This window comes from Poecilia formosa, unplaced genomic scaffold (assembly GCF_000485575.1).
Source record: "Poecilia formosa unplaced genomic scaffold, Poecilia_formosa-5.1.2 Scaffold545, whole genome shotgun sequence".
Lineage (NCBI taxonomy): Eukaryota > Metazoa > Chordata > Actinopteri > Cyprinodontiformes > Poeciliidae > Poecilia > Poecilia formosa.
Genome location: NW_006800484.1, coordinates 168,501 through 179,040, shown reverse-complemented (window position 1 = coordinate 179,040; position 10,540 = coordinate 168,501). Strand labels below are relative to the sequence as shown.

The 10,540-nt window shown below is 38.5% G+C and overlaps 1 protein-coding gene across 1 annotated transcript in view; it reads right to left on the bottom strand.

Annotated features, from left to right (window-relative positions):
- The window catches only part of LOC103129430 (contactin-associated protein-like 5), a 154,363-nt gene that overhangs the window by 40,771 nt on the left and 103,052 nt on the right, over positions 1–10,540 (bottom strand). The window contains exons 14-15 of the mRNA XM_007540520.2: positions 5,195–5,351; positions 1,275–1,402 (exon numbers count right to left, since the gene is read on the bottom strand). Coding sequence (XP_007540582.2) covers positions 1,275–1,402; positions 5,195–5,351 — 285 coding nt within the window. The remainder of the gene's footprint in view (positions 1–1,274; positions 1,403–5,194; positions 5,352–10,540) is intronic.

The following is a 10,540-nucleotide window of genomic DNA, read 5'->3' as shown; positions in this document are numbered from 1 at the left end:
GTGTGTGTGTGTGTGTGTGTGTGTGTGTGTGTGTGTGTGTGTGTGTGTATTACATAAAATTGAACCTTAGAGATGATCTACAATATATCTAAATATGTGTTCAGTTCTTGTTTTTATTCACTCCATTTGTGTGCTGTATTATTATTCTAGTAAACAAAGCAAGTTAAATAAATGATTAAATGATTGTGACTGTCATGCTGATGGCAGAGGTGGGTAAAGTACCCACAATGGCTACACTAGCTGAACACATTTTTACTCAGAAAAAAAAAATTAAAAAGTAGTCATCCAAAAATATTTTCAAATGATACTTAATGGAAAATATATTTAAAAAAAAAAAAAAACTGTTTGTGAAACTTTTTTTGATTTTTTGTTGCAAACACAAGAGTGTTTTTCCAAACCTTGATTTAAAAATTCCAGCAGCATCTTCTGAGCGCTTCAGCAGAAGGCAGCTGCTTCTCTCGTTGCTTCCTACGTAAACACTTTGCATCGTTGGCGTCCTGGATGGCTGAGAATCCACACCAGCGTTTTATTAAAACTGTGTCAGGATAACGTTTACCTCTGTTTTCCATCAGCTCACTTTTTTTTTTTTGAGTGTTTTAGAAATGAGAAGACCAGCTGTCGAAGGTTTAAAAGTAAAATGTTTTCAGGATTTAAGCAGCCGAACAGTTTGTGGGATATTATTTTTTTCCATAATGCTCCAGATGTTTTTCCCTGAGTGACAGATGTGGAAAGCAGGCAGGCCAGTTTTTAAGACCCAGCCATGCTGTTGTAATCCGTGGAAAATGCGGTTTGTGTTTTGGATGTAAACAAGACACCTCATACTTTCTCGGGTTTGCCGCATGTGCTACTCATATATACTACATAGTTGCAGTGTAACTTCCTGCTCAGTGAATTGTGTTCACTGAAAACTAACCAGCGTTATGTTCTTGATCCAGGAGATTTTTAATCTTTGGTTTTAAAGCAGTGGTGAGACACAGAATTAAGAGTGTGAGAGGACATGATTAGACAACAGTACACTTAGAAAACCTCCTTCAGTGTCAAGATAGTCCACATTATATATATATGGATGTATATATCAGAAGGCATTCAGATGGTATACCCCTCTGTCTGTTGCTGGATTTGCACAAGGGCAGAAGGACTCTTAACTCTTTATCCACTGACAAACACAAAAGCACGAGTCTGAGAGACGTGGCCTGAACATTGTTTGTCTCAGATCTGCCTCCATCTGCAACCAAATCTGGCACGGCAGCTGCAGCGCCGAGGTGATCACCTACTGTCTCCATAACAACGCAGAGAGCCGACATGGTAGACAGCCTGCGATCCGGTCCTGTTGGTGTCTCCGATCACAATCTGACTCACTGGAAGGTGGTCTTTGTAGGAGAGGATGCCCGTGTCATTAGTCCTGAGGCAGAAAGAAGAAATGTTAGCTCAACAATGTCTTCAGAGACTGTCGTCTGTTTCCAACGGTCTATAGTTAAAGAAATGCATCTTTCCTAATGTAAAACGAGCGCCAGTGAAAATCTGAACACTCGGGATCAGGGGAGCTTTGGAGAGGATTACGCTGCTGTAAACAACAGCTCCGACCGCCCAGCGCCTTAAATCAACCTTTCGCTCCAATCAGCGCAGACATAATTATTCACTTCCATTCCTTTGTGACATAATGAATGTAATTCATAAATGTAATGCATTACATCTGACTTGTGCTGTAATTAATTATTTTAAAGGAAACGCTGTCAAATGAAAGTGTTAATGAATTTTCCCGTATCAAAAGACTAAACGAGCTGCTGCGAGTGATGAGAGGAGACGACCCAAATGCGGCACGACATGGGTACCTTTCCAGAGAGAAAATGCAAATGTCCAGGGGATGCGGGGGAAACATGGCTCCTTCTGCTGTGATGTTTGCTGAGCAAGTCAGCACTTAAATGCCTAATTAGCCAAATGGTGAAAGTTTCACTGAGTTTCAGCAGTTCATGACCGCGCCACAGACAGAAAGAGAGAGAGAGAGATTTATCTTTTCGCTCTTTCATTTTTCCGTTTCATATTTGCTAATTTGCTCTTTGGAACTGCTACCAAGCTCAGTCTGTGGGACGTTACAAAATGCTTCATCCGGATGTTCATGTTGATTGTTAGAACAACATCGCATGTCCAAAAGAGTCAACATGGAGGTTGTTATTAAGGTTGGAGTTATTGTTTTGGGAGTCTGTACTGTGAGTCAGTACAGTTCAGTTCACTTCAGATGTAAAAGATGTCATTCTAACACACTTTACAAGACAAACAATCACGATGAATCGGCTATAGAAATATGTCATTATGTAAATCTGAGAAAAGTATGAAAAAAATATTCTGCCCTACCTACTTAAAAAAAGTGAAGGCAACTATTTGTATGATTTATTCATGTTTATCAAGCAAGACTGTTCTTTGTTTAAGGCACTTATTTCATTACATGAAAAAGAGAATTCAAGTAAAGTGAATTTAATTTTGTCAAGCAGATGAACCAAAACTGAACTTTGTACGAATTATTAGACTTTTTCTTAATGTAGTAAATGAAATTTCCAAATACAATGTAAAATGTTATTTATTCAACAACTGCTGCCTTTTTTTATTTTTATTTTTTTAAGTAGAAACTACTCGAATAAAAAGAAAATACTTTATCGAGACAGTTCCTGACTCCTGCTTTTGGTTTGTTTCTCTGCTCAAACTTTGACAGAAAACATGGGAAGCAGTGATAGTTTGTTCACTTTTCAGTAGAACAAACACAATCATATGCAAGGCTGCACCATCAGGCAGAGCAGACTGGTCACAAAAATGAGCACACAGCTCTCTCATGGCGCAGTTTCACGTGTGCGACTGTCGAGGCTTAAACTCGCCAGAAAGTGCTCTACTGCTCTGAAAGTAGCCTGATTCAGGTTGACCTCTGACGGTAGAGGTCAGAGGTCAACTAGTCATCAGAGGGCTGGTTGGTTTGACCTTTAACCTTTCATTAATGTCTTCAAAGCCAAAGCAGCACAAACAAAAACAAAAAAAACATTGCTGCACAAACAGAGTCGAGTTTATTGACACCAATTTTGTCTGATCTGAAGAAGGTGGGGCTGCCACCTTCACTCAGGTAAAGTTAATGTATGTCTATTTAATCGTTTGTGCTTGTTTTCTGTATTTATCGTTATTGACTTTGAAGTACCGTTTTGTCCTTGTTGTACTGCAGCTTTGCCCCCTCTTCTGAGACACATTTCTCCCATGGGAGACAAATAAATGATCTTGTCTAATCATGAACTTTCTTGGACTGTCCAGCTAGACCGGGGTGGGTAATCCTGGTCCTCGAGGGCCGGTGTCCTGCAACTCTTAGATGTCACCGCGGTCCAAAACACTTGAATCCAACAGCTGAATCACCTCCTCAGCGCAGTCAGGTTCTCCAGAGTCCTACTAACGACCTCATTATTTGACTCAGGTGTGTTGAAGTAGAGATGGACCTAAAACTTGCAGGAGACCGGACCGGCCCTCGAGGCCTGGAGTTGCCCACCCCTGAGCTAGACACTGGTTCCAAAACACAAGACGGGCCCACCTGTCCTGGGCTACAGCAGGGAGGGTGAGGGCTCCCACCCTCTCTCTGTCCTGTCATGAATGACCCGCGGGAGCGGGAAGCTTTTTTGCCAAGAAGAAGTTTTCCCATCCCGGAAAATAAACTCTCCAACAACTACCTCACAACACTTCAGCTTGGAAGTTAGAGTGGGCATTACTCAGTGTTAAACTTTAGCTTGTGTACACTTTTGACGAGGATCATCTTGGTGTGATCAGGTTTCATTCTTGATATTTGGTTATAAACAGCATTATTTTATTAGAAATGACTCCCCACAACAACTAACCGTGAGTAAAGGAAAAGGTTTTGCATCAGAATGATGAAAAACACAAAAAAACAAAAACATATATATATATATTTCTGCCAGGATATGTGATTACTGGCATATCTGTAAATATGTTCCAATCGTACACACAGGCAGTTACAATATAATACAGTCAAGCAGAGCTGATGATAATAAAGCAATGTGTAAGGGAGGATGTGTGTAATGCGGCTCAGCTGTTTGCATCCATTCATTAACAGCAGACTTTTCCTGAGCCAGCATGGACATCCTTAAAATGCTGCAACACCAGACTGCTTTTCACTGTAGCAGCTGCTCAGTTTTCTTCTGTCTGTGACTCTGTTTTTTATCTTGTCTATTCTGCTATGGCTGGCATAGCTTTTAGATCAGCCAAATAGCTATCGTGATGCTTTATTTGAAATGTGGTCCATGATGATGTCAACAACCTGGGATACCACTCAGCACGGCAAAAGATGACATTCTTTGCTGGTTTTTTTTCAGGGATTTATTCTGAACTCTTTGAAAATGTCATGGTGTGAAGAAAAACTGGCAGGTCTAAAGAAACAACCAAACAAACTCATTTCCAAACAAAACTCTGATAATTTACTGGTCAGCTTAAAACAAAACAAACAAAAAAAAAAGCAATTAAAAAACAAAACGGTAAGTAAACAAGAAGAAAACTCAGACCAAAGATGCTGTTCTACAGAGGCTGTTGTCAAATTGCTATGCTAAATATAATGAACCATGACATAAAATATGAGTTTATTATCACGTTTAGAATGAGAGTCATGTATTAATAATTGTGGAATAAATAAATTCATTAAGAATCTGATAAATAGGTAATGAGCCACATCAGTGGAAGATGCTGTTCACAAAGCCTCCTTTTCTCTGCTCCAATTTATTTACATAAATCCCAGTTACCAGAAACGTATGAACATAACAGTGCTGCAGCCAGAAGCCACTGGGAGACTCACTTCTGTTCCTTCATAAAGAATAGTCTAGTGTTTACTGTGTTAAACACGACAAAGAGGCACTGCAGCTTTTTCCCTGTCACTTAGTGAATTCTTCCGGGTTTGATCATGGTGGCCGTTTACACGCAGCCATACTGTTTTATTCAGACAGGATAACATGCAAGAGAAACAAGTCTGGAGCCACGGATTGTAAACAAGGCAGTTCACCACACGTTTCCTTTCCGAGAGGGCGAGGCCTGCTTTTGTGAAATATTAGTTTTTGTTTCAAAGCGTGTCTGACATGAGAGATTGAAATAACAGATTTAATAGGAAATCAAAGTGAAAATAGAAAAGACTTGATTCTGCAAATATTAAATGTAGTGTGCATACCACGCGTCTGCATCAGCGTCGCAGTTGCAGAAGTAATTCATGTCCATGCAGTTCTCCTCCAGGCTGCAGGAGCACTGCTGCACTCCAGGCAGGAAGCCCCCCCAGTAGCTCCTTTTGTCTCCTTGGCGATCCAGCCACCAGGACAGCGGGCTCCCGTCTGCAGCACAAACGCAGCCAAAGGAACGTTTGAGGTTGTCACAAAAAAAAAAAAAAATCACACATTTCCAAGAAAATAGCACGGTTTATTGAAATGTTCAACAATGGTTTAGTTCTGAAAACCAGTAATACTTTCTTTTGCTGCAATCAATGCTATGATTATCATACGATAATTTACGAAGGAGGATTAGGATCACAGAGATGAAAAAGGGAGTATTCTCATTTTAATTTCAGAATTTTGACTGTTTTTCTTATAATTCTGAGATTTTTTTTTATATATATATAATTCAGAATTCTGACTTTATAGCAGATGGGCACCAGGGAGGAACCAGATTCGTTGTCCAAGATTCTGGAGGAATAATAACAAAATTTAAATAAAAAAAAAAAGTTGCATATTTGGTGACGTAGGTCACAACATTTATCTGCTTTTAACATCAACTGAGAAACATCAATGATCCTAAAACCTCTTATTTGGCTTTTAAAATGATGCAACTATCTTTGGTTTTGAACCTCGATGCATCGTTGCTAACACATCTGCAAAAAGAGGCTGCTACATGTTGTTTCAATTAAACAGTTTAATGTTGGTTAAACAATCGACATTGTTTAACTGAAATACACACCGTACCTATAAAAAGTCTTTTTCGACCTGCGAATTATAAAACCATTTGAATACCAGAAAAAAAAAAAGTTCACAGGTCACACATAAACTCTCTCTGACACACCTACACACTAAAAGGTGCACTCTAAACTAAAAGGTGCACTCTAAACTAAAAGGTGCACTCTAAACTAAAAGGTGCACTCTAAACTAAAAGGTGCACTCTAAACTAAAAGGTGCACTCTCAAACGTGTATTTGGGAACTTATTTACATTAATCTCAGCTCTTTTGCTTTAGTAACGACTACTTTACTTTCATGTGTTCAAATTAACTTAAAAGTCAATTAAATCTTAAACTTAAAGGAACTCTTTGACTTTTCTTGAAACAATTAAGTTCAAGGCTGCATTCGTATCCTATGTCTGACATCATGACGAAAGCTTCACCAGGGACAGATCCTGTATCAACCAGGATGATGTGGTGGTGCAGAGGTAGAGCACAACAAATATAAGCGGACCTTAGGCCTGGACGTGGCCGTCACCGGTTCATTTTATGGAATCATGTCTTCCCTCTCCTTCATTACCCACTTTCCTTTCTAACTTCTCTCAAATAAAGGCTGTCTGAGTTAAAGAAAAAAAAAAAAACTTTTGAAAGAGAGATCCTTTACTAGTTTACTTCTTTACCAAAAGTAAACTAAATGATTTGAGTAAGACTGACTTAAATTTGTCATTTTAAACACACTTAATGAACTCAGCAAAAAAAAAAAAAAATATATATATATATATATATTGAGTTGGATAAACTTAATAAATTGAGTCTGTTAAGGATAATAAATTGAATTGGACACACATAACTTGACTTGGATAAGCTTAATGAATTGAGTTGGATAGACATAATAACACGAGTTTTTAAAACTTAATTAAGTTGGAAAAACTCAATTGAATTCAGCTAAGTTGGTTCAGCTGTTAAATATGCTAACGTTTTGTATCAGGGCATGATTTTAAAAATTCTTTGTTCTTTAAATTAAATTTCAGCAACAACTTTCCATCCATCATGGAGCATCGCGCTGTTCCATGATGGATCACCACAGTTTACCCGCTCTAAAAAGTGTAGACTTTCGAGAATTAAGTGCGAATAATATAAAAAAATAAGCTCATAACATGAATTACAAAAACAAATACACTTTTGAGAGGGAACTCTAAAAAAAATCGCACTCTCAAAAGTGTACACATATCTACACACACCTGCACACATATCAAAGAAAGCGTCTATATGTGCAAGTAGAACTTGTTCTGGACCTGCACTTGCACTGCATGAAACATTCTCAGACATAATAAATAAAAACTATTTCTGTATACAGGACAGAACGGTACCCTGAATCAAAGTACGCCTCATTGGTTCGACGAGTCGAGGTTTCACTGTCTAACAGGTCCTGCTGTACGTCGTCCGTTCGCACATAACGTCCAACATAAGATGTTCAACATTTTATGTCGGAGCAATAAAACGCCTGTATAGGTGTTGAACATCTGTTTAACATCTATGTTGAACGTAAAATGTTTAACATCTTATGTTGTTCTTGTGATGCTGTTAAACATGTGAACAAAGTTGTTCACAAAATCAAACACATTTTGTGCTTTGAGAAGTATTTTTATAATTCAATTCCTAAAAAAAAATCACAGAAGAATGAACTGCTGACAAAAAAAGTTACAAATTCTTGACTTTTACCCTTTTAGTATAATTAATTCAGAAGCGATTACTTTACATTTATACATTTACAGCAATAAACCCGAATACTGGTGTGACAGTTGCTTTGTGGTCAAAAGAAAAGAAAAATGCAATACTGCTGATCATCTTTTTATTATGCAACAAAATATACATATTAAAAAAATGAATAAAATTCAGTTGAATTGATAAATATCAGATTGTTTCATTATGAAAAATGGATTTTGAATTTCAAATTCAAGTAAGCTGCTTTATTTTGGGGCTTTTGAGGCGGGTCATCTTTGACAAGGGGAGTAAACGGATTGTTAAAACTTTCCATTTTAATAAAGCCGGTAGTTCCACTGGTTCTGGTTATCTTGGTGATATTCCACTGGTTAAGCTGTCATAGGCTTATGCTGCTGGGGGACAAACTTATGCTCATTCTGCTACTTTCTCCTGCTACTCTTAAATTATGCATCATCTGCAGTTATTGCTCACATCAACTTTGCTCTCACTGTTGTTTCTTTCCACAGAGAACCCATTTGGCCTGGTGTTTTACTTGGATGTGACGCTCTCCCATAGTGCGCATAGTCAGAGCTGTTGCCGCCAACAACTTCCTGCTTTCTTCAGTTTGACGACACACTTGAACCAGCTGGTGTCTCTCCTAGACACGGCTATTGACGGAGTTATTCCTGCGACTTACCATATGTACTCCTTGTCATTCTACAAATGTGCTTTCGTTTTTCTCTCTTAGATTAAACCCCCCATCAAGCCAGTACTGCTATTAATGCTTTTTGCCCCCCGTTGACATCAAAAGTACCTTGTGATCAGTGAATCTGTGTTTCCTGTGTGTGTGTTCTGTCTTACCACACCCTGGATCGGGTCTGTTCTTGTGGAAGTTTCTTCCTGTTAGGGGAAGTTCTCCTCTCCACTGTCGCCGTATGCTTGGCCAGCATTGATTGTGAATATGTCTGTATGATTGGATTAAACTGTCTTTTTTTTAAAGTGCCTGGAGATAATATTGGCTTGGAATTGGTACTAAATAAATAAACTCAGCTGAAGTGGATTTATATCAAAACTCTTTGGGGTCTGTTTTGTAAATGTCATTAATGTGAAACAAAAAAAAACAAAAAAAGAAAGGAAAGAAACGTTCCACTAGCAGGTAGAACATGTAAAGTCTGATAGATCGTATGGATGTGTTTTTCCAAATTCTAAAAATTCTAGAACAATTAATAAAACTGGAACAATCTTTATTTTTGGTATATTTTTATGAGTTTTAAAAATTCCTTCAGACCTGCCTTTTACCGTAACTGTTAAAAACTCAAGCCATTTCTACGCAGAGATGTTACTTTTAAATCCAACCCAACACAAAGCACATGTAATTTGTGACTCAAATTTAGTTTACCATAAGAAACATATAAGATTTCCTAAATCTAATCCCATAGTTTTATGAGTGTCTCCGTCAGTGATCTGGTACGTCCTGGACACGTCACATTTCATTTAGGGACAAAAAGATCTTAAACACAAATTTCTCTTTTACCTATACAACAGTGTAAACACACACAGCATGAATCCACATAAAAAGACAAACATCTCTCAGCAGATATGAGAAACTGAACTACCTTTCCATGATTTTACCTATTAACCAAATGACTCCCAGCCAATTGACAGTGAAGCTTCACCTGTGCTATTAAATCATAACTTATCATGCTTACTTGTGGGTTAGGGGGTCCAGCTTCAATCATCCATCACACAATGTGACCCTGCATTGCAAAGAGGCCAGCCAGCAGAGAGAGGCCCATTAAGCTGCATGTCACAATACATAACCAGGTGTCACCCGCTGCAGTGCCCACCTCCTGCAGATATTACAGCTCCATTAAGCAAAGCTTTGTGTAGGGAAGCACACGTCATGTCGGAGTCAGAGGCTCCAAATCATTTTGTCTCTCTTTGGGTTGCTTTTTAAGGTCTATATTAGAAGCAACGTAGAGACTCAAATCTAGAGCTAGCACAGCAACTCTGATTAACCAGCAGCATTTGCATAACAAAGCCCCCAACCCCTGCCTTTGCAAACACATGTTCTTCTGTTTGCTTCCAAACAAAATTCAAACCCCGAACGGATCTGCAAACAAGAAAAGGCAACAATCAATAGTTCCTGTAGGGCAGGTCGACCTCTTGCTCAAATTGGCTCATATTGACACAGCTTATTCTCATCAAGAAGGCAAATGCATCTTCCTGTTTCACTGATGCACGATGCCTCACAGGCAGCACCAACATTCAGCACAACCGCAGCACCAAAAAGGTGAGAATACACAGCCCAAGAGAGGCTCTTATTCTGGAAACATTGCAATAGTCTTCATTTCACCTGGACCAGAATCTTAGCTTCTTGAAAATGGCAACACACTCAGAACCTGGGCATGTTCAGAGATCTGCAGAAGGAATAGTTAGTTTCAGAAATGTGTACTACAGGCACTGCTGGATGGTGAGACTAACGTCACCCTCCTGCTGCGTGACCCCGTTTTCTGCACAGATGCTGTAGCTACCAGCAGCTTTCTGAACACGCTTCCTTCATTCACCCCAGACAACAGACAACGCTCCAACAAAACAAACTTTTACAAATCAGTCAATTCAATTAATGAAAAAAAAACAAAAAAAAAACTCCATTTTCTTTAAGATTCTTTAAGTGTTTAGGTCGAGACATACTTTACAATATTCAATTTCACCAAATTTTAAAAATGAGCTCACTTAACCAAATTAATTAAATTGGAACTAATTATTAAGATGGTGTACTAAAATTATTTTTTTTCAACCTTTAAGAGAGATTAAAACTCTGGATATATCTGCTTCCAAGAGAAATCATAGACCGACTTCACTTTGTTTAATTTCACAAATTAAGCAAA